This window comes from Misgurnus anguillicaudatus, chromosome 7 (assembly GCF_027580225.2).
Source record: "Misgurnus anguillicaudatus chromosome 7, ASM2758022v2, whole genome shotgun sequence".
Taxonomy (NCBI): Eukaryota; Metazoa; Chordata; class Actinopteri; order Cypriniformes; family Cobitidae; genus Misgurnus; species Misgurnus anguillicaudatus.
In genome coordinates, this window is record NC_073343.2 from 19,960,838 (window position 1) to 19,987,500 (window position 26,663).

Consider the following 26,663-nt stretch of genomic DNA (forward strand, 5'->3'; position numbering starts at 1 on the left):
ACACACACGCACACACATAAATAATAAGGTTGACTATATGCAGGGCCATCCCAAACTGCAGTGATTAGTATGCATACACACTGCTGTTCACAGGCCGCCATTAGAGAGGTGAGCTCTGGAATATACTCAGCCACATTAGACTGCTTCAACATTTCATCTCTACAAACATGAGGAACCCTGCGTGAAGATAAACACAGATGTTATTAAGTCTTTGCAATATCTAGTTTTGTTAGTTTAAATCTGTAGAGGTTAATTTGAGGAGCCTGCTATAAGACTATAAAATAAAACCTGAAACTCCTAAAATAAAAATGTCTTCACCTAAAAAAACACTATATATACAGTGAGGAAAATAAGTATTTGAACACCCTGCTATTTTGCAAGTTCTCCCACTTAGAAATCATGGAGGAGTCCAAAATTGTCATCATAGATCCATGTCCACTGTGAGAGACATAATCTAAAAAAAATCCAGAAATCACAATGTATGATTTTTAACCATTTATTTGTATGATACAGCTGCAAATAAGTATTTGAACACCTGAGAAAGTCAATGTTAATATTTGGTACAGTAGCCTTTGTTTGCAATTACAGAGGTCAAACGGCAGGAGGGATTTTGGCCCACTCCTCCACACAGATCTTCAGGTTTCTGGCCTGTCGCTGAGAAACACGGAGTTTGAGATCCCTCCAAAGATTTTTTATTGGGTTTAGGTCTGGAGACTGGCTAGGCCACGCCAGAACCTTGATATGCTTCTTACAGAGCCACTCCTTGGTTATCCTGGCTGTGTGCTTCGGGTCATTGTCATGTTGTAAGACCCAGCCTCGACCCATCTTCAATGCTCTAACTGAGGGAAGGAGGTTGTTCCCCGGTCATCCTCTCCTTAATACAGTGCAGTCGCCCTGTCCCATGTGCAAAAAAACCCCTATGCTTCACAGTAGGGATGGTGTTCTTGGGATGGTACTCATCAATTTTCCTCCTCCAAACACGTTTAGTGGAATTATGAACAAAAAGTTATATTTTGGTCTCATCTGACCACATGACTTTCTCCCATGACTCCTCTGGATCATCCAAATGGTCATTGGCAAACTTAAGACGGGCCTGGACATGTGCTGGTTTAAGCAGGGGAACCTTCCGTGCTATCCATGATTTCAAACCATGACTTCTTAGTGTATTACCAACAGTAACCTTGGAAACGGTGGTCCCAGCTCTTTTCAGGTCATTGACCATCTCCTCCCGTGTAGTCCTGGGCTGATTTCTCACCTTTCTTGGGATCATTGATGCCCCACAAGGTGAGATCTTGCATGGAGCCACAGTCCGAGGGAGATTGACAGTCATGTTTAGCCTTCATACATTTTCTAATGATTACTCCAACAGTGGACCTTTTTTCACCAAGCTGCTTGGCAATTTCCCTGTAGCCCTTTCCAGCCTTATGGAGGTGTACAATTTTGTCTCTAGTGTCTTTGGACAGCTCTTTGGTCTTGGCCATGTTAGTAGTTGGATTCTTACTGATTGTATGGGGTGGACAGGTGTCTCTATGCAGCTAACGACCTCAAACAGGTGCATCTAATTTTAAAGGCAGACTAACAGGTCTTTGAGGGTCAGAATTCTTGCTGAAAGACAGGTGTTAAAATACTTATTTGCAGCTGTATCGTACAAATAAATAGTTAAAAATCATACATTGTGAGTTCTGGATTCTTTTTTAGATTATGTCTCTCACGGTGGACATGCACCTACGACGACAATTTTAGACCAAAAAAAAAACACCAAACTAAACTAGAAACTTCCATAACTAAGACCCTGAAATATATTTTGATTCTCTTTTATCAGTAAGCATCGGTTATGGTCTTACAGTACCAGATATTTATAGTGGAAGAAATCATGAATTTTAAAAGACTGTGTCGAAGCAGAATATCACAGAACATTTCTTTCTGATTTCCCACGTCGCTGCAGTTTTTATGCTGTATTCTCTAGCTCTCTAATGTGCAAAACAACATAATTGTTATTTATCAAGCGATGACCAGTCTCCGACTGACCACTGCCTGTCCTCTGGTACTGCATGGAAATTTAATTAAGGGCTGGTGTTTCATTTTCTAAAACACTGAGAGAAAATGAAAATGTTTTTCTCAAGATTCTCCAGCTCAGATGATGCTCGGATGTTGTTGGTTGCCAGGGCATTGCGATGTGGTTACTTAAATGGTCTATAGGATGTTGTTATGTGGGTACCATGGTGTTCTGGGTGGTTCCTTAGTGGTCCAAGTCAAAAGACCTTTGTCAGGTCTCAGGACCTTTTGGTAACGTAAGCTGAATTTTTCGTGCAACGTTCAATATAATTATGTGTTCTTCAAACAAACTCTGCTACTGATGCCTGCATTACTAAGAATGGAATTGATGACCATGGACAACTTCAAAGTTTTCATTTTGTTTTATATCCTTAACAGGGCTGTGCTGCAGTGTAACGAGGTACAGCAGTTATAACCGCAACATAAGCGCCTATTCACATGACATATGGCACCTCAAGACACAATTTGGAAACTTTCACTGAAGAACAAAAGAAAACTTGCACATTAACAGTCTGCAAATACAAACAAAACAAATTAAATAAATATCAAAAATATTTCACAAGAGCACTGCTTGGTACCTGTTATGAAAAAGTATGACAGACATAATGTTTGCACATGTTAATGTGTACTTACTCGACTGATGTTATCAATTATTAGTCTAATGGGAATGGATGTTTTGAATGCAGTTGTAGAAGTTGTTTTAAACGGTTCACCGTAAAAAGGCAGCGTTTTTTGTCAAATCAACATATATTTTATGTTACTTTAACTTAAAGGGCTCATTTTCAAGCTCCCCGAGAGTTAAACATTTGATTCTTACCGTTTTGAAATCCATTCAACTGATCTCTGGGTCTGACAGTACAGTACCACTTTTAGCATAGCTTAGCACAATCCATTGAATCTGATTAGACCATTATCGCGCTCAAAAGTAACCAAAGAGTTTATATAGAACAATGATATTGCTCAGTGCCCGAAAATAGTCCCCAGCTATTGAAAGTTACCAAGGGGACTATTTTCAGGCGCTGCGCAATATCATTGCGCTTCCTGCAGCCATGTTACGGCAGCAAAGTCCTTGATTATTACGCCAGCATGAGAGTATCGTTCCTCACCATATCTGCCTAGAAAATCGCAACTTTTAATTTTCTGTTGGTCTTGGTACACGATGTAACTACAGAAGAGTCAAGTTTTAAATAGGAAAAATATAGAAACTCTTCTGTCATTTTTGAGATTATCTAATTGGATTCAATGGATTATGCTAAGCTATGCTAAAAGTGGTACCGCCAGACATGGAGATCGGCTGAATGGATTCCAAAACAACATGATCTCACAAAGTTCCGTGGGATAGTCACGGAATTTTTTGCTCATTTTTCCGTGACATTCTCACGGATCTCCGCATATTTCCGTGGCCCTGCCACGGACTTTCTTTTCCGTGGCATTCTCACGGATTGGTTACTCAACTGCTTTTTCCTATTTTCAAACCATTGTCGCTTCGGTTTAGGGTTAGATTTGGTGCTTGCGTTACTTTGTCACTGTAAGTATTGGTTTATACAATTTTTTCTGATGTATTCTTTTATATTTTCTAAACTTTAATCAATTGTCACCTGGCATTGGGGTTAGAGTTGGGTTTGGGTAAGGATGTCATTTTATGTAAATCTAACCCTAAACCGAAGCGACAATGGTAAGAAAATAGGACAAAACAGTTGAGTAACCAATCCGTGAGAATGCCACGGAAAAGAAAGTCCGTGGCAGGGCCAAGGAAATATGCGGAGATCCGTGAGAATGTCACGGAAAAATGAGCAAAAAATTCCGTGACTATGCCACGGAAATTCGTGAGATCAGGTTGTCCAAAATGGTAAAACTCAAATGAAAATGAGCATATTTGTAAAAAAAATTTCAAAACAAATTTTGTTAAACAACTTCCAACTTGTTTTTATAAGTTATGTGAACTTATCACAGATCAAAACTTAAAATAATAGCTTGACGCTGCATTTTTAACAATGCACGACCGGGAAAAGATACTTTAATCAAGTACAGGCAAATGTTTGGCCAACACATTGTGGCATCAAGCCTTTCTTCTTGACCCTGCCTGTGAAATCCAGTAGTATAACTGTAAGATTAGGAGCATCAGAATTTTATTTAACTCATTGATTTCACATTCATTTCAATCTTTGACACAACCTTACTCAGTCACAAACGTAAATCACAAAGTCAACTTTAGCTGGGTTTTCACAGACAGAATCACATTTGTACTCTGTTTTCAGCCCCAGTTTAGAGGACCGATACCCTCATATACAACGTTGTCGATCCCTCACCTCATTGGTGGAATGCACATTAGAATTGAGTTTTGTCCATGCAGCATATTGCAGATCATGCTGGATTGTCAGAAATAACTTATTTTTCTTCTTTAATCAAGATCGGTTTCTTCAAGGCACAACAAGAGAGCACAATACAAATCACAACTCATTTACATTCATTTTGGCAAGATAAACCCTGCACCCACCCCCTTCCCCTCCAGTCCTTGAAACAACTTGCAGCAAAGACCAAAAGTACAAAAATTACTAAGAAATGTAGAGTGTTAGAGAAGGCAGGGCAACATTTGACAAATGTAAAGAGAGCTGTAGGCTGGTGTTAGCGTGTGATAAAGGTGGGCATGCAGTAAGTGAATCTGGGATTGAAGAAGACTTGACCACTTTCATGTGCCACTTTCAAATAACACACATGGAAACCAGTTTGGAAACCAAGGATCCCAGTTGAATAATTATTAAAGGAATGTTCCAGATTTAAAATGGGTTAAGATTAATTGACAGTTATAATTTTGACTTGCCCCTTAGTTTGTTACAATTTGCAGTACGGTAGCTGCAGTCGTTTTGGAAATATAGCACAAAGACCTGAACATGTATTAAAATAAAATTGCTTACCAGCTGTATCCGTGCAAAATTATATCTAACCTTTCAGCCCATGACATGTCTGTTAAAGGTGCAGTGTGTAGATTTTAGTGGCATCTAGCGGTGAGACTGTGAATTGCAATGCGTCTCAGTCCACAGCTCACTCCTCCCTTTCGCAAGGCATAAGGAAGCTATGGTAGCCACCACAGGACAAACACGTCATTGTCTGAGACAACGTAGTGACGAAACACGCTCTCCAGTTTGTCTGTTTAGGGCTAATGTAGAAACATGAAGTGCAAAATGGCGACCCACAGTGTATTTAGATAAAAATGGCTCATTCTAAGGTTATAAAAACAATACAGTTCATTATGTAAGGTCTTTATACACCACTGATAATATAGTTATGTATATTATATTGCATTTCTGTCAAAAGATCCTCCTAAAATGTAGACACTGCACCTTTAGAAAAAAGGTATTAAAAAAGTTCTTCACAGAAAAGCCATAGAACAGCAGTGTTTCCCACAGGATTTTGAGAGACTGTGGTGATGACGTCACCCGCTAATTAGCATATATATGACGTCATCATGTCGTGTTTGCGTTTAATCTAGTGTTGGCACCTGAAATATGTTTCACTTCGACTCTTTGATCTGTATCTGTATTTGATCTGTAATATATATCAAATTATATTTTAAGCCGAATTAAGCTGTTTTAAATAGTGAAATAAAAATGTAAACGGGAATCATGAAAATTCTATTCATGGGGGCCAGTGTTGATTTATTTGTGGTGGCCCACCACAAATAAATCAATGTATGGGAAACACTGGAACAGTGCATGGTTCACAACCTGGGGTCTGGGCCACCCTTAGGGGGTGCCAGAGTTCACAGAGAGGACGCAGGGACAGGTATGCTTTGAGTTTAAAGCTGCAATCCGTAATATTTTTTCAGTTCAGTTTCAATGAACAAAAATCAGTTATTGAATATGTAGAAAAAAATCTGTCTCCTTTCCTTGCCCCAATTCACAATGGAAAGCTTATAATAATGATTTATAATTTGAGCCGTCGGTTCGGTTTTCCCGACAGTTGTTTAGATGGCGGTGTTTGATCTGTTAAGTTTCAAAAGACAATCATCTCGGGAAAGGTATGTAAATATGTCAGTTTATTACGTTCTTCCATCTAGGGAACCATGTGTTAAAACAGTAAAAGCTCAAACTGCGAGATTTAATATCAGCCGGGCTTATCAACATTAAATACTGGAGCAGAGACAGTAGTCTCTTTCACACAGTAATTTCAGTAAATTACCATGAATTTACCAGAACGAATTTACCAGTAAATACAAAAATCTGTTCACACACGCAGTGACGTTCCATCTTTTTACCAGTAAGACATCATTTACACATCAGTATCAAAATACCGGAGAGAAAGCGGAAGTTACCTGTGGCGCGCATCGTCATTACTTTATTTGTAAACAATGGCGGGTTATGACTTCATATCCACGGTCCATATTTTGTTGTTTTCACACCTGTGGCAAACGCTGACGGTCACGAAGTTGCTCGTGACCAAACAACGCGACGTCAAACTAAAGCTGCGTCATAAGTACTATTTGGACAGGATTAGTTTTACATAGGGATGTGGGGTAAAGCAATTTTTATCAGTGATTTTAGTCCTGTCTGAATGCTCCATGTCAGTAATCATTACGGACAATGTCAGTAAATATTACGGCGACTTTTACCTTCTGTAAAAAGGTCCGGAGAAATTACCTCAGGTAATACTAATCCAGTGCGAATAGACCAGCTGTAAATATACACGTAAATTGCTTTATTTCCTGTTAATTTGCAGGTTTCTTTTAAATATAAAAGCGCTTAACTCTTATCTCGTCAATTAAGAGCAAACGCTTCCCCGCCAATGACGAGATTTTCCGTCTTTCCGCAATACCGCTATTATCCACCAGGTGGGCACTTCCGCAACTTATACAACCCGGAAGTAGCGCCTCACGTGAAAGAGAAAGAACTCTGTGTATGTTTTAAAGATCGCTCTGCATCTGATCTCTATCAAAAGTCCTTCGCAAAAATGGAATTATCTCAGATTTTTGCTCAAAATTGGGTGTTTTTGAAGAAAAGGTTTTTGTAATGAAGGTAGGATGAAAGTTTTTTTGTTAGAAAGCAGAGGGTCTGTTCTTTCATCTGATATATTGTTTGTTTATATATTTAAAGAAGAACATTTTTTTTTAACTTTTTTTAAAAACGCTGGCGGGGAAAGAGTTAAAGAAGCATTTACTTGCGTTCTAGGCAGAAAAACAAGACAGTGGCAAGTCAGTTCTTGAATAACGACACAAACTTTTTAAAATAAGTCACATTTACTTCTCAGAGGCACGGAAATGTTTCTGAAACTGACGTTCTCCCCAAACTGAAATTAAACACAGTGTTTCACGTTTTCCTCATCTGTGTCATGTTGTTTGCACATGTGATATCAGGAAGCAAGGTAATGTGCACGCGACGACGAGAGGTAATGCGCTGCGCAATCGAGTTACCCCTCCCACTTCTACATGTTTTACTGATATTTCTAATCCCGTCCGAATTGACCATCAATATTACAGACGTCCTGTGGTAAAATTACATTACGCCATCTACCCCCGTAAAACGAATCCCGTCCGATTAGGGCTTTAAACAACAGTACTGTTTGCACATTAAGCTTCACAGAGGGTGTGCTAAGGACCTCGACAATTCGACAAATAGATGGCAAGCTGTTTTGGTGAAGAAATGTGGACGTTAACTTCAGGTGTGTTCGCCATTTAAGCAGCGTGTTTGTGGAACAGTGCGGGGGTAAACGTGTCATCTGTATCAGAACGTTATGATTGGCCTGAAGCTGACAGCGCGGTCTGATGTCATCCATTCTAAATGCCAGTAATCTATATTTTTTGATCACACATAGGGCTTACCGGTAAATTACTAGTACTCTTACTGGTAAATTGGCAGCACTGATCTACCAGAAAGGTTCTCTTCACGCATGACCTGTTAACTGCAATTTACCAGTACCATCTGTTGAAACACTTTTATCATTTAGTTATCATTTAGACCGAACAAACGCGGCAGGTACAGTATATTACTTCACTTCAGTGTTTCCCACAGGCTTGGCGGCACATCCGCCAGGTGGATGGATGAAAATAGATAACTAATATGGGTTTAGATCAGTCGTTTTCGGATGTACTTCTAACTGCAATTTTATATTTGAATCAGAGATGGCATTATAGAGGCCAAAGTTATGGACTGCAGCTTTAAATAAAGATGCATAAAATGTTTCTCTAATTTTTTGTTAAATCTCATACTTACAGTATAAGGTAGTTAAAATATTTTCTTATAAAAATCAATTTTGCTCACTCCATCGCAACATGCTTTTTTAACGTGACCGCAAAATGAAAATGAAAGATGGATGAAGAGGGTTGGTGGATCAGATTGTCATATATTTATGTGTGTGGGGCAGGGACCATGACTTAAACCAAAAAGTTATTTAATTAATATAATATTTTGTTTGTTTTTTACATATTAAGGGGTCAGTTAAAATTAATTTCTGTCTATAGATCTTAATTTTTTTTAAACCCAAAACATTGGATGTTTGTACTCAATAAGCACATTTAAGCTTTTTTGCACTTATTCAAAAAGTTGTGTCTGTCAAATATATACTTTATAGCAAATATCCTAACTTTTTGTCTTTTACTTTCCACAGAAGGTTCAATGGGAAATTTTGCCAATTGACAGCAGCATGCGCTGCAAAAAAACAAAACAATAACAAGTGAAGTCACTTTAGAGTACAATGTGAAGGTGGCAAATAATCTAATAATAGTAAACAGATTAAAACAGCGCCCTCTCAGCAAAATGTCACACAATACATAGCACTGCTAAAATACAAGTACAGAATAAACAGACAACAAGCACAAACTGTAACAGCAAAAGAAGCAAGTTAGATTTGGATATCTGAACCACTGCATCTCTTTGGGGCTATTGGATGTGGCAGTACGCATATAAAAGTACATCAAAAAACCTTCCAAAATATGATGTTCTAACCTTCAGTCGACCATAACACCCATTAACCTAATTACAGAGGAAAGGAAGATACAAGAGAAAATTGAAAAAGTAGAAAGCGTAGTCCAAACAAAGGAAGTGGACTGGTCTCTTTTTTAAACAGATCTTTGCTTTTATCCACTTCAGACGAAGGCTGCGGTACATGTTTGAATTCTCTGAAAGTCCCACATTAAATCTAAAAGCTCATCAAAGCCCTCCTAAAACCACCATCTCAGTAAACTCCCCGTCCAGCTTTTGAAGCAGGTCGCTTGGCTGACCCTAATTAGTCTTTTACTCGTAAATGGAGATTGTTGAGGAACAAAATTGCAGCATGGTGCCTCTTTATCAGCCGCTAGCTAAGAGGAGGCATGGGGCTTGAGTTTTCGGGGCGATGTTGGTCACTGAAAACCCACAGGGCTGTCCATGAGAGGGCTGGGGCTGCACGGATTTGGATCATCTTTGAGTTCCGTCTCCAAAGTTTCCTCCAGATCTTTCTCTTCCCCCCCTTCGGCGTCACGCACCGAACTCTGACTGTTCACCATGGTGCCGTAGCTCTGGTGGGCCGGGGAGGGCATGGGTGTGAGACCCAGCTCTGGCTCCAGCAGGACGGAGGCTATAAAAAGCTGTCGAGGGAAAGATGGAGAGGTGAGTGGGTGGATAGCGAGAGTGTGATTATCTTATAAGCTTCTTTTTTTGTTTATGCAACATGCTACAGGTGAAGATGAGATGAGTGCCTTTGACATGGCGTGTAGAAAGGGATGAGAGGAGAGAGATGAATTAATTTGATAAGAGGAACTTGAAATAAGAGTGTGTTGAATGAAATGAGAAAGAATGGGAGCAGGTACATTAGCTGTGGTTGTGGTGGAAACGGTGGTTCTCTCTGCATTGCTGAAGCCTCCTTCTGTTGTCTGATCAGACATCTGAAACCAAACAGGAGTGCGATCAGCGTTTACTGCTTGGACATATTATTCTATCTAACCCATTCCTAAGTCATCATTGACAGGTTTTAGTGAAGTTTTAGCCAACAAAGAATTTGTTATATAGCAAGATGGCCCTATTTCGGTCAGAGCAAAAAAGTGCGATTTTCATGTATGTACCTTTAAATGCTAATGAGCCACAGCTTTCCGTTAAAAATAGATCTGATTCCTGTCTGGTATCTTTGCCTGCATTAGTGCTACAACATGCTAACAAACACATTTAGAAAAGCTTTTGGGTAACGTTAACCAGTCAGTGAGTGGCCATGAGTGGGCTTTATCAGTGTGACATCACATTAACAAGAAAATAAAAAAATCATGTCTACACCGCGTTCCAAATTATTAAGCAAATGCCATTTTGTTTATTTTTCCAAAACAGTCAGTAAGTTTACTAGTTTTTATTACGTTTTTGACAGTGTCAAATATGACAGTGTGGATGTTATTCTATCAGGTTTAATAAAGATTAAAAAGGAGGAGTGGGTGGATTTTTTTCATTGTAGGGGGGTTGTGTTCAAATACTGCCAAAACACATTTATGTCCAAACATCTTGTAAAAGTGGATTTTGCATAATATGGGGCCTTTAATTGACTTTTTAGGCAGTGTATAAATTAATGAAAATGAAAGGGGTATCTTTAAATGTTCTTAAAAAAATCTCAGAAAAAAATACGATTTACGATTTCTATAGTAGTATACGAATAAAAAATACGATTTATGTAGTATAAGATGCTGCCATTACATTTATGTATTTATACACTTTTTAATAATGCACTTTATCAATATGTCTGTTCACAGTTAATACACAACTGATGTATCAATTTGACCAGCATCTGCAGAATTATCTGAAATCAACATGAATAAAACTGCAACATGAAGTTTTCCACAACTGACCTGATAGCTTGTTGATCTGTCAGGTCTGAGTTTTTTCAGACATATGCCAAAGCAGGAGAAGGCAATACAGGATATTAGAGTTATGAAAGTAAAGAGAGTGATGGGCTGCATTGGACCTGCACAAGAGATAAACCATGAGATTATTAGTACTAATAATATCACATTATTGGAGTCTTCGTTTTTCTTGGTTTTAGTCTTCAGACATTTTGTAACCATGGCGCTGGTGTTGGTCTAATTTCTCTGTGTTATGGTTTTAGTCTCAGTCTGGAAGTTCACTGTCTTGGCTCTTTGATTAGTATTTAAAGCTTTAAATATGCATACTATAGTTGTATTATTGTAAGTTATTATTATGAAAAATTCAATTGAAAAAAGTAAAAAATATTAGTTAACTAAAAAGCTGTTGTAAAATGTTGTGTCACCTAATATTTTCAAGTTGAAAGTCTCAAGTGTAAAGTTAATCTTGAAAATTGTTTCTGAACACAATATAAATGTTAAAAATGTATTCCTGAAACACACCACAAAGACTGTAAACTATGTAGTACTGCATTGCAGAGTTAGATCGTTAAACAGTTTTCACCATTTCTGAGTTTTGCATTTTTAGGCAGGCCTAAAACGGTGGCTCAATGATGCCTTTGACCCACTGAGCAAGGCCCCACCCAGGCCAGGATTCGCCATCATGAGGACCGGTAGAATTCCTAAAATAAATTTGAATGCGACTTTATACTAAATGTAAAAGGAAAATTATCTACAAATCGTAATTTTTTAAAATCTAAGTTATAGATGTAACAATGAATCGTCATTATCATCTATTGCAAGAGTGACAAAAATCTAAAACTTTTCAGTTTATTGGAAAAAAGTATGTTTTATCAAGTTTACTCAAGTAAAACAAAATGTTGAATATCCATTATATATTTGCTTTTTTGAAACAATGTACATTATTTCGCAATATACATGATCTAAGTACAAAAAAAGAAAATCGCATACTTGATAAATCTTGCTTGTGTGTTGTATATCAGGGGTTTCCAAACTTTTTCAACCCAACAGGTAATCTCAAGACCCATCATTTGAAAAGACAAACACATCTGGGCCCGGTTCCCCGATAACGTACACTCTTAGCGTGCTAAGAAGACTCAAAAAGATATATCTTACCAAAGTTGTATATGTTCCTAAGTGTGTTCCCCGAAGTGTCTCTTAGGAAGCTTCTTAACACGCTGCCTAAGTTCGACGTAAAAATGGCGCTGTCCCAAGTGAAGGTGCTGAATTATTTGCGATCGATCTCTCAGGGATCGATTTTCCACTTCACGCGAAGGTGCATTACGGCGTTAAGAAAGACAACACGCTCTATACAAATGGAACATTACTCAAGTTATTCCAGTAACATTTATTTTAACATAGTTTAAGTTATCCGTAAAATATAGACTATTAATTAAATTATCAAAGTCAGTAATACAGGTAGACGAACCGGGTATCCCTCGCTAATCATCCTTATCCCGTTGTGCCACTTGTGCCGGTTCTTGACATGGGTTTAACGACTTTTAACAATTATGTAATACACTTTTATACTAATGGTAAGGTACTTTACAATCAGAATTGATTGGCAAGCAGGTGCAGTTACTTTTGTTTAATGCGGTATTGCTTGCCATTGGTTAATGTTTTGTTCCATATGAGTTGTCTTGGTACACTTTTTTTTTTTAATTTAGCCACGTCAGGCAAAATGTCAAAAGGATTTAAATGTTGCAGAATAAAAAAATTGGCATGGACTAAACGGCTCCGCGGCCGGTGTTGTGTCAACGTCTGTTCCCCCTGTTTTCCTTTATTGTAGTGTTTTTATAGAGTTTTTATCAAATTATATGTTTATTCTTTATATACATTGAAAGTTTTAATGGCTACCGAGATGGATATGTGTGCATTTATGTAATGTATCTTTACTGTTCTTAATGGTAAGTCAATTATTTTTACAGTATGAATCATATTATATGTATAATATATATTTATTATGTATGCAAACATACATTTTTAAAACAAACAGTATAATGTTATAATATGTTAAAAGACATACCCCAATATAAAACTGTCAAATGTATGAAATATTTAATAAATTATTATCTACAATAATAAAGTATTATAGAATACATGACATATTGCTTTTTAGTATAACCAATTCAATCTTTAATCTTTTTAAATAAATTATACATTTAACGTTATGAAAACGCTATAAACATTGAGGGAACAGACTTCGATGGGGAACAAACTTTGACACAACACCGGTTCCGTCTTTGATTCATTAGTTCTGATACCAAATAAAGTCAACTGCATAAATAGTCCTCTATCCATTGCAAACATATTGTATTATAAGTCTTAAAATAACATAACATAAAATCATTGTCAACATACTATAGTTTGACAGCTCATGTCTAAAGACTGCTGCACAGTGGCGGCGATAGCTTTTTTCACTCAAACAACGCTAAGAGAGAGCTTACGAATGGTCCAGACCAACCTTACGAAAGTGTGACTTACAGAAGATATACTTAGCGTACGAACGTTTTGGGAATCGTGCCATAGAGTTAAGAGAGAGGTTAAGGAATAGGTTAAGAACTACTTAGCGATAAGAACGTTTTGGGGAACCGGGCCCTGTTCCCAGGACTGCACGATTATGGCAAAAATCATAATTGTTTAGGCTTATTAAGGCTACTGAGGATTTAATTATATTATTTTAATATAGTTGTGAACTCAGGGGTGCAAACTCATATATATGTTATTAATTTTAGCATTTTCATTTTTAAATTAAATTTTAAACTGTTAACATTAGTTAACGCACCTCAAACTAACATCAATTAATGACATAAATAAGAATTAATAAATGCTTATACTATACAATATATTGTATTATTTTTGGTTCATAATGCATTAGCTAATGTGCACAAATAACCTTTTTTGTAAAGTGTTACAGAAATTTATTTCATATTATTCAGTAGGCCTACACATAAACAAGTCATTCAGGGTTTGTTCTGTTCAAAGTCATAGCTCTAATACAGTATGAATATGAACCCTGAATGAGCAACTCGAATCGAACTTGATACAATTCGACATACAAATCTTATTAGAGGTAGAAAAGTGATTTAGTTAAAAGCAGTTAAAAGCAGATTAACACGAGTGACAGACAGGAGCAAAATTATGTAACTTCCACCTTAAGACCAAATTATATATCAAATATACTGTAACACATGCGTTTTCTCTTTTAGCTGTTTACTTTCTCTTAAGACGTAAATTGTCATGTTCATGAGGATACTTGAAAAAAACTGGAATTTTGACGCATGTGTGCATTTAAGGCTAATACAGTGGCAAAAATACAGACAAGCTCAATGAGAAGTGGATGCGCGGCTTGCACGCCCCGAAACAGCGCGTGCATAGCACTGTTGTTTGTGTTTCAATGGCTTAAAGTCACTTAATTTAAAACTGCGGTGCTTAAATGCGTGTACAAATGTTACGCTTTTGGGACCACGCACACACCAACGTGACGTGGGCCCGTAGCCTCGAATGAGAAAATACTACAAGTGTGTGCCCTCAATCTGCACAGACTGCTTAAACTTAAAGACTGCTTAAAAAAAAAGGTGACTATAAATTGTAAAACATAACAATAGCTAGACATGATTTTCATAATTTTATTTACTGGAACCCCTCATTTTGGATAAAGAACGGCGAATTTCGCAGAAAGGTGCCAAGTTTGCACCCCTGGAACTAAAGTGGGCCAGTTTAAGACATAAAACTCCAAAGCTCAAAATGAGCACGCCCTGGCCCCGCCCATAAAACATTCATGCTGAAGCAGTATTTGAAAGTCGAGAGAGACGGCAGCTTTCCTGTGAGTGGGCGTGGTTTCAGTGCAACAACGGACACACCCCCACTGCTTGAGAGCAGAGAATGCTGCCTTTTCCATAATTTTAAAGACTTGTTTATTCCTGTTTTTCCATCATTCAGTTTGGCTGGGTGGTTATGTACACATTTTTCTGTGGTGTGATAAATTAAAAACACATTTAATATCTGACTTTACAGGGACTTTAACTGTAACCAGGTAACCTACATTTTTAAGTTAAACCAGCTTTTTTACAGTGTAGAAATAAAATAGAAATGAGACACAAATCAGAAACAAACCGTATTACTTTGAATTTTCACTCAAATCTAAGCAACATCATCAGTTGATCTCTCTCTCTCTATTTCTGATTAATCTGCAGATTATCCAAACAACAACAACAGATATGAGTCTAAAGAGTAAGTGTGAACCTACCGAGTCTGAGCACAGAGAAGAATAGCAGCCAGAACATGCAAAGAATAGGTGCCAACACCACTTGACTGATTGCGGCCGAGTGGACCCTCTGGCTGAGCTTTGTGGGTATATAGGCATAGTAGATATTATAGCGATCTACCATATGCTTCAGAACAAGGTAGAGCAATCCTACAAAATGAGCATAGTTTGTGTTAAAAAAATACTTTTCAAATTACAATCACTATTCCAAGTGCGTTCGGATAAAGTCAACTAAACAAAAAGTTACACAGCTATATTATATAAAATTTGTATGTATATCCTACGTTATTAAAAGTTGCCGAACAATTCAAAACTAAGCAAAAAAACCATGATCAGTGTATAGTAAATAAACAGTCATGGCGTGTATTGGTGACAGAACAGGCGTGGAGTGGGCGTCTGGATCTCGGCTAGACGGGTCGGAGCGTCTGGAAGACTGAAGCGGGTTCTCACATAGCGGCCGTGTCACACGCCGATATTGAGATGCTGTTGGAGATACGGCTCAGACGCCCACACACTGACTGAGGATGAGAACGAGGTACAAGAACATGAAAGGAGGTAAAACTGAAGGTGTTAACTTTAAAGACTCACCAAAAGGTACAATGATGGGACAAGTGATGCTGTAGGTCATGCTGACTGAAAATATGCACATGGTCCAGGCATATTCAAGACCAAACTGAAACTCATAGGCTTGACTCTGAGGTGAGAGAGGAGAAATAAGTTAAAGAAGATGTCCGAAAGTCAAAACTTTATTCTCTTCAACCAATGGATCCAAAACTGCATAATCACATTAATTTATTCATATATCCAAAATATGTAAGTAGGGTACAGCAAGTTTTTTCTTGAAATGTTATGACTTTACTCTCATATGACTTTACTCTCAAGTTTAATTGTGTAATTTTAACTTTATTTTCAAAATATTATTATTATTGTTGACGTTTTTGGACTGTTAACATTTTGATCTTTCTTTATATGTGAACATTCATAGGCAAACTTACTGTACATAATCACTTACTCTTTTAACGTGGATGCGCTCAGCTTTAGATTTGGCAAAACAGAGGCGAAGCGAATACACCAGCAGTGCAGGAATACGCAGCAGCTCCATTCCTGTTCCTATTAGACTGGATGTAATCACATAGTTCACAAAGAATGCCCCATTGTCCGGCAAGAACACACACCTGATGGGTCGAATTAAACATATGTCAGTTTCAACAAATTAGATTGTACTGCATGTATCAATAATGAATAAAAATATCTGGAAACAGCAAAAATAACAATTTCTTACTGAAACTTCACATCTGGTTCATCCAGGAAGTGGATGTCAAAAAGCCACCTGAAGAACAAATCCAAGCTAGAGAGCAGAGAAGAGGGTTAGTGTTTAATATTTGCTCTAAAAATTATTACAGTGCCCATAAAAGGTACACCAAAGTAATGAATTATCCTGATGAAATGTCTGAAATATTAACTTAAAATGGTAATGTATTGAATCCAACTTACATCATAAACTTCAAGTGATGCTACACTAACTACCATTTATTTTTGAATTGAGATTCTGCACTCATATTAAAGGATATTTACCTGGACAGACCCAGTGATGGTAAAATAATGACCATGAAGACAAGCAGGAAAAAGCATTTATGCATGGTGACCTGATTCTCACTGGACCTAAAAGAGACACAAGTAGATGACAATGTATTGTAAATCTAGGTAGTCATTTTAAAACTGTTCTTCTGAAATGCATACTATGTAGACAAGTCAATATAAAGTTTGCAACATTAGTCAGATGGTAGTTTTTTAGTTAAAGGAACAGTATGTAGGATTGTGGCCAACACTGGTATAGAGACAGAGCGCAGTTATGCAAATTTGAAAACCACGCCCACAGGGGGGGAAAGCGATCCAACCGTCTCCATTGACTTTGTATGGCGAGAAGCCGCCTCCTTGTCATTTCTGGCTTATAACAAAAAACTGAATAATGCCTAAAAGCTGCTGTGTGACAATATGTACAGCTAACAAGCCAAAGAACCCGGAAATAAGTTTTTATAAGCTGTCGAGCCGTAAAACCCAGCCTTTAAGGAGAATAAAGTGGATCGCCGACTACGTTTCCCCCTATTGGACGCAGTTCTACTAATAGTATTACTATGAAAAGTTGCCTGTGTCCATTTCTGTGTCTTTGAACGCTCGTTTTTTGGGGTCGACAGCTTATAAAAAGTTATTTACAGATTAAACTTAAAAACAGATTAATACCCTAAAGCTGCTGTGTGACAAGGTGTACATCTAACAACCCAAAAAAACCAAATACGTTTTTATAAGCTTTCGACTTCAAAAGAGCGAGCGTTTAGGGACACGGAAATGGAGGCAGGCAACTTTTCATAGTGCTCCTATTCGTAAAACTGCGTCCAATAAGGGGAAACGTAGTCGGCGATCCACTTTGTTCTCCTTGGGGGCTGGGTTTTGCGGCTCGACAGCTTATAGGGACTTATTTCTGGGTTCTTTGGCTTGTTGGCTGTGCATGTTGTCACGCAGCGGCTTTTAGGCATTATTCGGTGTTTTGTTGTAGGCCAGAAATGACAAGGAGGCGGCTTCTCGCAATACAAAGTCAATGGAGACGGTTGGATCGCTTTCCCCCCCGGTGGGCGTGGTTTTCAGGTTATGACGCGCTGCGCTCTGTCTCTATTGCAATCACAAAACTTGTGGCTAAAACTGGTACTGCAATCACACAACTGGTGGCCAATACACAACATGACAACATAAACATTAGTAGAGGGCTGCAACTCCACCTTTTAAATGACAATATCCTGGCCAGACCTGTTATCAGTGAGATAAGTTTTTGAAATGAAAATGATTTCTTAATGTCTAGTGACATATCAGGGCCATTTTATGATTAATTGATATTCATTTCTTACATACTGTTCCTTTAACAGTGACATTTTATTACATCTTTTGCAATTGACTGTCTTTGGGTTTATAAATCCTCAAATTTAAAAGGATCTGTATTTTAAATTATATATAATATTTCGCTATATTTTACATTGCATAGCTCAGGGCAGCTACTAGTGAAAGGCTTAAGGTTGTACATATACTTGTGGTAGAAATTAGTGTTGTTTTAAAGGTGGAGCAAGTTCAAACATTTTTTTTCTTTGAATAACATCCATAAAGTATTAACAATAAGATAAGGAATGTGTAAAATAAGACAAATTTTGATTATATGTTGTTTACTTTAGAGTGCACAATTATAGCACAATGTTTCCACTGTGTAGATATCATATTCAAGTGGAGAAATCACAGTTGCAGAATACAGACATTTTGATCCAGATGCACTACATAATGTGACTGCGTGAAAGACGCCGCCAGTGTGCAGATTATGCCCTTGTTATGATCACTATGACAACAAGACTGGAGAGACAAGCAGAGAGTGCAGGAGTGAGGGACACCGTGTTAACGTGCATGGGTGGGTGGGAGACTGAGTTGGGGGGTTGTTCTGCTGTTATGCAATATGTTTGTGCACTGATATGGACGTGTTTATGCAATGCATATATACTGCACTAGAGATTAGCAAAAGCACAAACTTCCTTACCCTGGTCTTTAGGACAGTGATATATATATTATTACTACAGAGTTATTACTACAAAGTCAGATAAAGAAATTTTCTGATGATCCCAAGGTTGTCAAGAATATGGCTCATATTCATTACAAAATCAGGTGATAAAACTGATTAGGAAAAAAACATTATTTCAATTTCACATAACATTTTTATACATAGTAGAGATGCAGTGATATATAGGTCTAAAATCAATATCGGCAGATAAAAGGCATGATCAGGGCAGATTATATTTTATCATGGCAGATTATATTATAGATATTACATCAAAAGGGAAGGAAAAACGCAACAACTCATGCTGGGTAATTATTTTGATAACTTTTGGCATAAGCACAGATTTCTTTTTCCGCCGATGGGTGCTCGGCACAACGTCAGGCAGCGCTTAGGATGCTTAGCTATGAGAGCGCCCAAGTGCTTGGAAAGAAAGGAAAAAGTGGCGCGGTTGCGCTTTCTGCACAGTTTTAGAGTAAAATGTGAAGTGCCTCTTATTCAGCTTATTCATTAAAGCATTGTAGATATTACAATGAATTTTAAAAGCATTTAAATAGAATAATTTTAAATGCATTAATGTGTTAAATTTGTAAATTTTCATAATTTAACTCTTTCCCTGCCATTGACAAGTTATCTTGTCAACATTTGCATGAAAAAAAAACGTTTCCCTGATGAGTTTTTATGTTAAGCTGTAATACCGCTGTTATCCACTAGATTCTTACCCAATAAAAAAAAACTAAAGCAAAAAAATTATTTGATAATTTTAAACTCTGTGTATGTTTTGATAATCATTCTGAATCTGATCTCTAACAAAATTCCTTCACAAAAATTCAATTATTTCAGCTTTTTGCTAATCTTTTTAAAAAAAAAATACCCATATTTAAGAGTTTATAAACAGAGAAAAAATATAGATAGGATGAAACATCCCCCCTAGTGATGCGCGGGTCGTCTCGTAACCCGCGGGTAACCCGCAGGTCGGGTTGTGGCGGGTAAAGAAATTGTAACTTTAATGCGGGGTGGGTTGGGGCGGGTCATTAAAAACAAAATTAAAAAACTGATATGTTGCGTCTAATTCCATATTATGGAAGCATATGGGTAGCTAAATTCAATTTAGAATGTAATATGCAATATGACAATGCAATATGTAAAATGACAATGCATTTCTGTATTTAAGTTTACATTTTCCATGCATTTATGTGCAATCCTTGGTGCAAAATAGAAATGAAAATGTAATACTTTAATTTACATTTTCCATTTTCTACAACCCTGTTTTAAATACATATTTTAATGCTTTAAAAGTTGCAAAATTAAAATGGAAATGTATTACCCGAACTGATATAATGTGTTTCACATTGTCAAGCAAAAACTGTAGCAAAATTATCATTTAAATGTAAATTTCCCTAAATGCATTTACATTTACAGGTGGGAAACTTGGGATTGCATTTTCATTTACAATGCATGCAATGGATGTAGCAAAATTAAATTGGAAATGTATTAGCTGGATTGATTATATGTGCTTTACATGGTCAAGCAAAAACTGTAGCAAAATGATCGTTTAAATGTAATTTTCCCTAAATGCATTTACATTTACGGGTGGGAAACTTGGGATTGCATTTTCATTTACATAGCGCGCAACGGATGTAGCAAAATTCAATTGAAAATGCATTCCGAGTTGACCACGCCCCCGCCCTGTGAATCACTGCGTCAAGGCGGGGCCAACAACTCCCATTGCCTGGCCTCTCACGTGGGAAACATGGCGGCAACAGGGCTGATTGAGAGTGTTACATTCGCTGACCGATTACGTGAAGCATAAACAGAGAAATATTAGTGTTTATGGAGATTATTACGTGTCTGTAGGTGACAGAACTACAGCGTTGTTTGATCCTCTCACCGAATTGTCTGCATTATCAGACGCTAGTTCACCTCGCACTGTCATGTGGCTGCCTTTGCATTCAAGTAGCCTACGGATGTTTCTACAGCGAACATTTCATCACAGTTCAAATAAACACTGACTGTTACATGTATGTGAATGTATTTTTACGTTGAAAACATTGTTACATTTTTTAAAGATTTTAAAATACAGATAATGGTGTTATAACCTCAGACGGAGCGAATTATAAAAGGTATATAGGCTATATAACAGACTATTCTTAATTTAGTTTGATATGTTTTTGTAGAAGAAGAATAAACATTCTGTTCCAGTGAAAGTCTTTAACAATTATGCAATAATGGATTATCATCTAACTATCATCTAACAAGAATAACCATGGTTTTACTACAGTAAGGTTTAAGGTTTTTTAAGCTATTGGGTGGTTGGTTTTCGAAACGATCTTGTAACCATGATTTTGGCTTTAACTATAGTAAAACTATGATAAATTTTCTTAAGGGTCCAAGACGGAGTCATATTGCTTGTTTTACTGTTTGCATCTCCAGCAATCCGGTTCATAACCAGAGCACCGCAAATAATAATTTTTTTCTAAGTTTCGTTTCATTCTCCATGTCTGTCTCGGTTAGCTCTTCTGTTTTATCGGTAAAAAGAGGCTAATTTCTCATGATGCGGAGCACGTCTAAATAACACGCGATTAAGTGAAATCAGAAAACCCAGCGGTGTTAAATCTCGAATAAGTTACTGCGAACCGAATGGCCAAAACAATTAGAAATACATACAAAATAATTTTCATGTATACTTCTTTACATAAAATAACACAGATCAAGTGATACGCATTAAATGACCATTCTATATTACAATGCCTTAAACCTGTGACACGTTAAAAAAAATTAATAGATTTTTTTCTTTTCGAATAAGAGCATATTGACCCGATCAGACCAAACATACATTTAACTTATGTACCTTTATACACTTTCATAGCAGAAGCGTAGTGAAGGGTAGGCTACTGACCTGTGGCCAGTGACGTCGTCTTATCTTATTCACTATTTTTAATGTTCTTATTTATTTATATCCACAAAAGTTATTAACAAAACATAAATTAAAATTAAGAAACAAATTAAATGAAATTAAATTCGTTTTAATGAAGCAAACAAAACATGTGAAGTAAAATTACGTTTAATTGTGGTAGTCGTAACAGCAAACAGTAAAACAATTAATGACCCTTACCAAAATGAACCGTTTTACCTTAAAGCAAAATAAAAAAAAACATGTTTACTACAGATTTTCTACAACCATAGTTAAACCTTACTGTAGTAAAACCATGGTTATTCTTGTTAAATGATAATCCATGCATTATTGTTAAAGAACAGAATTTTACCGGAACAGATAATGGTTCTTCTTCTTCACAAAACATGTCAAAAGGTATTTATGTCGAAGTTCAGTCTGTCTACCTTTTTTCACTCCGTGAGGGGTTTTAACGCTGTTTTCTGTATTTTAAAATAATTAAAAAAGATTTGGACAATGTTTTCAACGTATAAATACATACATGTAACAGTCAGGGTTTATTTGAACTGTGATGAAATGTTCGCGGAAGAAACATCTGTAGGCCCTCAGTGGTAAAAAAAAACAAGAGTAATACAAACCGTAATCAATTTTTTTCACAATAATAAAATCATGGCTAATTTTAAGGATTAACTTTACAAAATGATACCTGTTTGGAAGACAGGGATGCGCACCTGTCAATATTAACAGAGCGAGGCCAGAGACAACAGGAAGCAATAAATGGAATTATGTGTGCATCTTTGAATACTGTAAGAATATTTCCTTTAAATATATTATTTGTCATATAAAGTGTTGAGAGATAATAATGTTTTTTCCACTGTCATTGCTTATTTTGACCTGTTAGTGTGGTTAAAAGCGTGTTTGGCGCATTTACCATAAGAGTTTATTTCAGTAATATTGCTTATTGTTTTATAATAATACAATTTATATCAATCCTGCTTCCTTCTCTGTTTATTCATTTCATGGTGCTGTTATGTTAAGTCTAATATTCAAATCATATGCGGAATAATGTGTGCATCTCTGAATAACTTTGAAAATAATTTTGTCAACATTTTAGAAACAATAATGTTGAAAGATATTTATTGCCATATGAGACGTTTATTGCCGTTGAATACTCTCGTCTATAATATGGAAATCATATATACGTAGGAAATATAATGTGGTACACTGCAAAGTTACACTGCTAATTTTTATTAATGATATATGTGGAGATAAATAAACATTTGCAAATCTGCTGATTTGATCCATTAATTTCCTGACCACCAGGCTAGAGATTTTAAACATCATTAATCCACACTTACTAGTCTATCAAATAATATCTAAAGTATATTGTTTTGTGAAAAAAAAATGATGATGTTATATTGTTTTTGCGCTTTTCCGCAGGAAGTGTCAATCACACGATATTTTTATAGTCAAAAGCAGCGGTCAGCAGCTGCAGCGCACTGCAAACAGAGTGTGAAAGCACAAGACGGCTGCTTGACAAATCTAACCGCATACATACTGCAATAAACACATCAAAGGCCAACAGGCTATGCCATTTGTTGAGGGGTCGTTCATTGATCCCCGTATTTTTGTAAATCCTAGACATGTTGGACCTGCCGAACGGGTTGAGGGCACTTTACTGTGTTGAGCAGAAAGGCTGCACAGTTTGACCAGCGGGAATCGGCCGCACATCAGGCTGCCAGATTGTGTTGCTAACTCGCAATGTATAACTATTATCAGACCGGCGTTCGCAGCCTCAAAACACTGCCGGTCCACCGGGAAAAGTCCCGACTTTCCCGATTGCCGCTCCGCTACTTGAATGCGAAGGCACGAAAGGCAGCCACAGGACAGTGCGAGGTGAACTAGCGTCTGATAATGCAGGCAATTCGGTGAGAGGATCAAACAACGCTGTAGTTCTGTCACCTACAGACACGTAATAATCTCCATAAACACTAATATTTCTCTGTTTATGCTTCACTTAATCGGTCAGCGAATATAACAGTCTCAATCAGCCCTGCTGCCGCCATGTTTCCCACGTGAGAGGCCAGGCAATGGGAGTTGTTGGCCCCGCCTTGACGCAGTGATTCACAGGGCGGGGGCGTGGTCAACTCGGAATGCATTTTCAATTGAATTTTGCTACATCCGTTGCGCGCTATGTAAATGAAAATGCAATTCCATGTTTCCCACCCGTAAATGTAAATGCATTTAGAGAAAATTACATTTAAACGATCATTTTGCTACAGTTTTTGCTTGACCATGTAAAGCATATCTAATCAATCCAGCTAATACATTTCCAATTTAATTTTGCTACATCCATTGCATGCATTGTAAATGAAAATGCAATCCCAAGTTTCCCACCTGTAAATGTAAATGCATTTAGGGAAATTTACATTTAAATGACAATTTTGCTACAGTTTTTGCTTTACAATGTGAAACACATTATATCAGTTCGGGTAATACATTTCCATTTTAATTTTGCAACTTTTAAAGCATTAAAATATGTATTTAAAACAGGGCTGTAGAAAATGGAAAATGTAAATTAAAGTATTACATTTTCATTTCTATTTTGCACCAAGGATTGCACATAAATGCATGGAAAATGTAAACTTAAATACAGAAATGCATTGTCATTTTACATATTGCATTGTCATATTGCATATTACATTCTAAATTGAATTTAGCTACCCATATGCTTCCATACCCTGTAGCATATATATTAAATATTTGGGAATATATATTTTTACATTTAATTACGTTCTTTGATAAGGTTAAATTACGTAGGCCTATGTGGCAACGTAACTTCCGCAACGTAACTTGATATCCCCAAACCTTTGACGTCCCGGAAGCGCCAAGTAGCTCCCGCTGGCTGCCAGCCACAACAACAAAACAAACGGAGAATTAAAAGATTAAAGACAATCTCCAGGAGAAATTAAGGTAGGGAATTTGTGAATAGATAATACAAATGCTGCTTTTTTGTGTGGTGATCTACTTTTAAAATGATAAAGCCGACAAGTTCTACATGTTAAAAACACTTTAAATGCGTGGACTATACATGCATATATCTCTACATTGGATTTAGGAATGTCACCATTACTCTATTTTCTTGAGGAGTTAAAAAAAATCCTGGAGCACATGTCGAGTACTGTTTAAAATAGCGGAGATTTAGTGAAACAAACTGGAAAGAAAATTACAATAGTATCAGAAGCATATATCAGCACAACGCTGCCTCTCTCTCTTTCTCGTTCGCTCGCTCTCGCATGCTTCATCTCGTGCATGAAAGCAAGAATGCGATTGCATGCTTGTAAATTTCGGAAGTTTACACGACTGAGCTGCACCGGGCAGGCATAAGATTTATAAAAACTAGGGGTGTCACGATTCTCCAAATCCTCGATTCGATTACATTTTCGATTCTAAGGTCACGATTCGATCCGATTCTCGATTTTTACATATTTTTTATATGGCATATAATTTAGACAAAAATGATATGCCATTATTTATTATTATTATTATAATACTTTAACATTAACATGCACATTGCACAACTCGCATAGGGGTTTGTGGGCTTCACTTAACGTGAGAGCTTGTAGAGAGAGGATTCCTTCTTGCACACACATGGACTATGCGCGGTTGGCAGTTACATGGATCGGGCGGATGACGTGACGAAAAATAATATTTTAATTCAATTCGGTCGACTGCTTGTTATTAGCTGTGTCCTTCTAAGCATGCGACCTCTCTGCCTTTCATAGTGGCAGCCACAGAAGTTCAAGAAGAGAACTGAAATGAGACGGTCTAGCCTTCTGAGGACCCACAATTTGTGTCTGCTGCACACGCCCCCAGTAGCGCCCACCGCGCCTGTCAGCAGAAAACAGCGGAGACATTTCTGACTTATTAAAATAAATATGTAATCAGAAAAATGTTAATTTATTTTAGAACATATGACACATTGATGTAGATTAATCTATTCAACAGCATATCAAATAATCAACCTAGAAATATACGCAACATAAACAGAATAATATTAACACAAAACGTAACTTATAATACTAAAACAGTGACAAGAAAAAGTTTTCTAATAAATACACACTTTTATTTAATAAAGCTTTTAAATGTTTGGGTTATCCTCGGCTGTTAAGGATCCATCGTTCTATCATTAACAGCGCGGAGAAATGATGCATTTTGACACAGCTCTTATCAACGCTGGCGAAGGAGGTACGTGGCAAACTCCAAAAATGAGAATTAAAAACAAAGGAAATAGAATGTCAGAAAAGGGTTGCCTGGAATAAGTTTTACAAAGTGGTAAATCAGGATGACACCAGTGCAGGCCATGTAATTTGTGCGTTTAATTTAGGCTATTTATTTATTTATTTATTGTCCCTGTGCGCCGATCGGAGACGGAGTTCACTGCTGATATATTAGAGCTTTCTAGTCTCGCGGCTGTCATCAGCAGCGTCTTGCATCGCCCAGTCAGCGGATGGCGGGCGGGTGCGGTTTTGAAAACTGGTCAGAAACGTTGCGGATGGATGGTGGACGGATGATGAGTTTTGTGATGCGGTTGCGGATGAAATAATAGTCCATCCGCGTATCTCTAACATGGAGTTAATGCACATGGACTTAATGCGTGTGTCTTGGACTCATAGCATCTGAAATAAATCCAGCATCATAAGCAGCTGCGCTTCTCTGTCTCACTTGCACGCGCTCTCGCATCTGTCCGAAGTTTGAACATAAACTAAAGTAGTAATCCTTATGTATTTGTTCAGTTTTATGAGTTTCATGCAAGCTGAGGCAAACTATCCTTTTGTTTAAAATATAACCCGCTGCATCTTTGCGCCTCACTCACTATCGCGCACGTGCAGAGAGCTGCGCTCTGTCCAAAGTCAGATCACTGTTAGTCTCAGCCTCAGACGTCACGCCCACAAACTGTTGGCTGAACGTCTGATGTTTTTCGTACACTTTTCTGGAAACCCTGTGAAAATGTTAAAGTCGTCTTTGATTG

At 37.2% G+C, this 26,663-nt stretch overlaps 1 protein-coding gene across 2 annotated transcripts in view; it reads right to left on the bottom strand.

The window, feature by feature from the left end:
• Window positions 1-8,715: 8,715 nt before the first annotated feature.
• LOC129417627 (calcium permeable stress-gated cation channel 1) overlaps window positions 8,716-26,663 on the bottom strand; it is a 78,706-nt gene continuing 60,758 nt past the window's right edge. For both annotated transcript variants that reach the window (XM_073869541.1, XM_073869540.1), the window contains exons 16-23: window positions 16,728-16,814; window positions 16,435-16,500; window positions 16,165-16,327; window positions 15,741-15,846; window positions 15,135-15,302; window positions 10,853-10,968; window positions 9,836-9,910; window positions 8,716-9,613 (exon numbers count right to left, since the gene is read on the bottom strand). In XM_073869541.1, coding sequence (XP_073725642.1) covers window positions 9,389-9,613; window positions 9,836-9,910; window positions 10,853-10,968; window positions 15,135-15,302; window positions 15,741-15,846; window positions 16,165-16,327; window positions 16,435-16,500; window positions 16,728-16,814 — 1,006 coding nt within the window. In that variant the 3' untranslated portion in view covers window positions 8,716-9,388. The remainder of the gene's footprint in view (window positions 9,614-9,835; window positions 9,911-10,852; window positions 10,969-15,134; window positions 15,303-15,740; window positions 15,847-16,164; window positions 16,328-16,434; window positions 16,501-16,727; window positions 16,815-26,663) is intronic.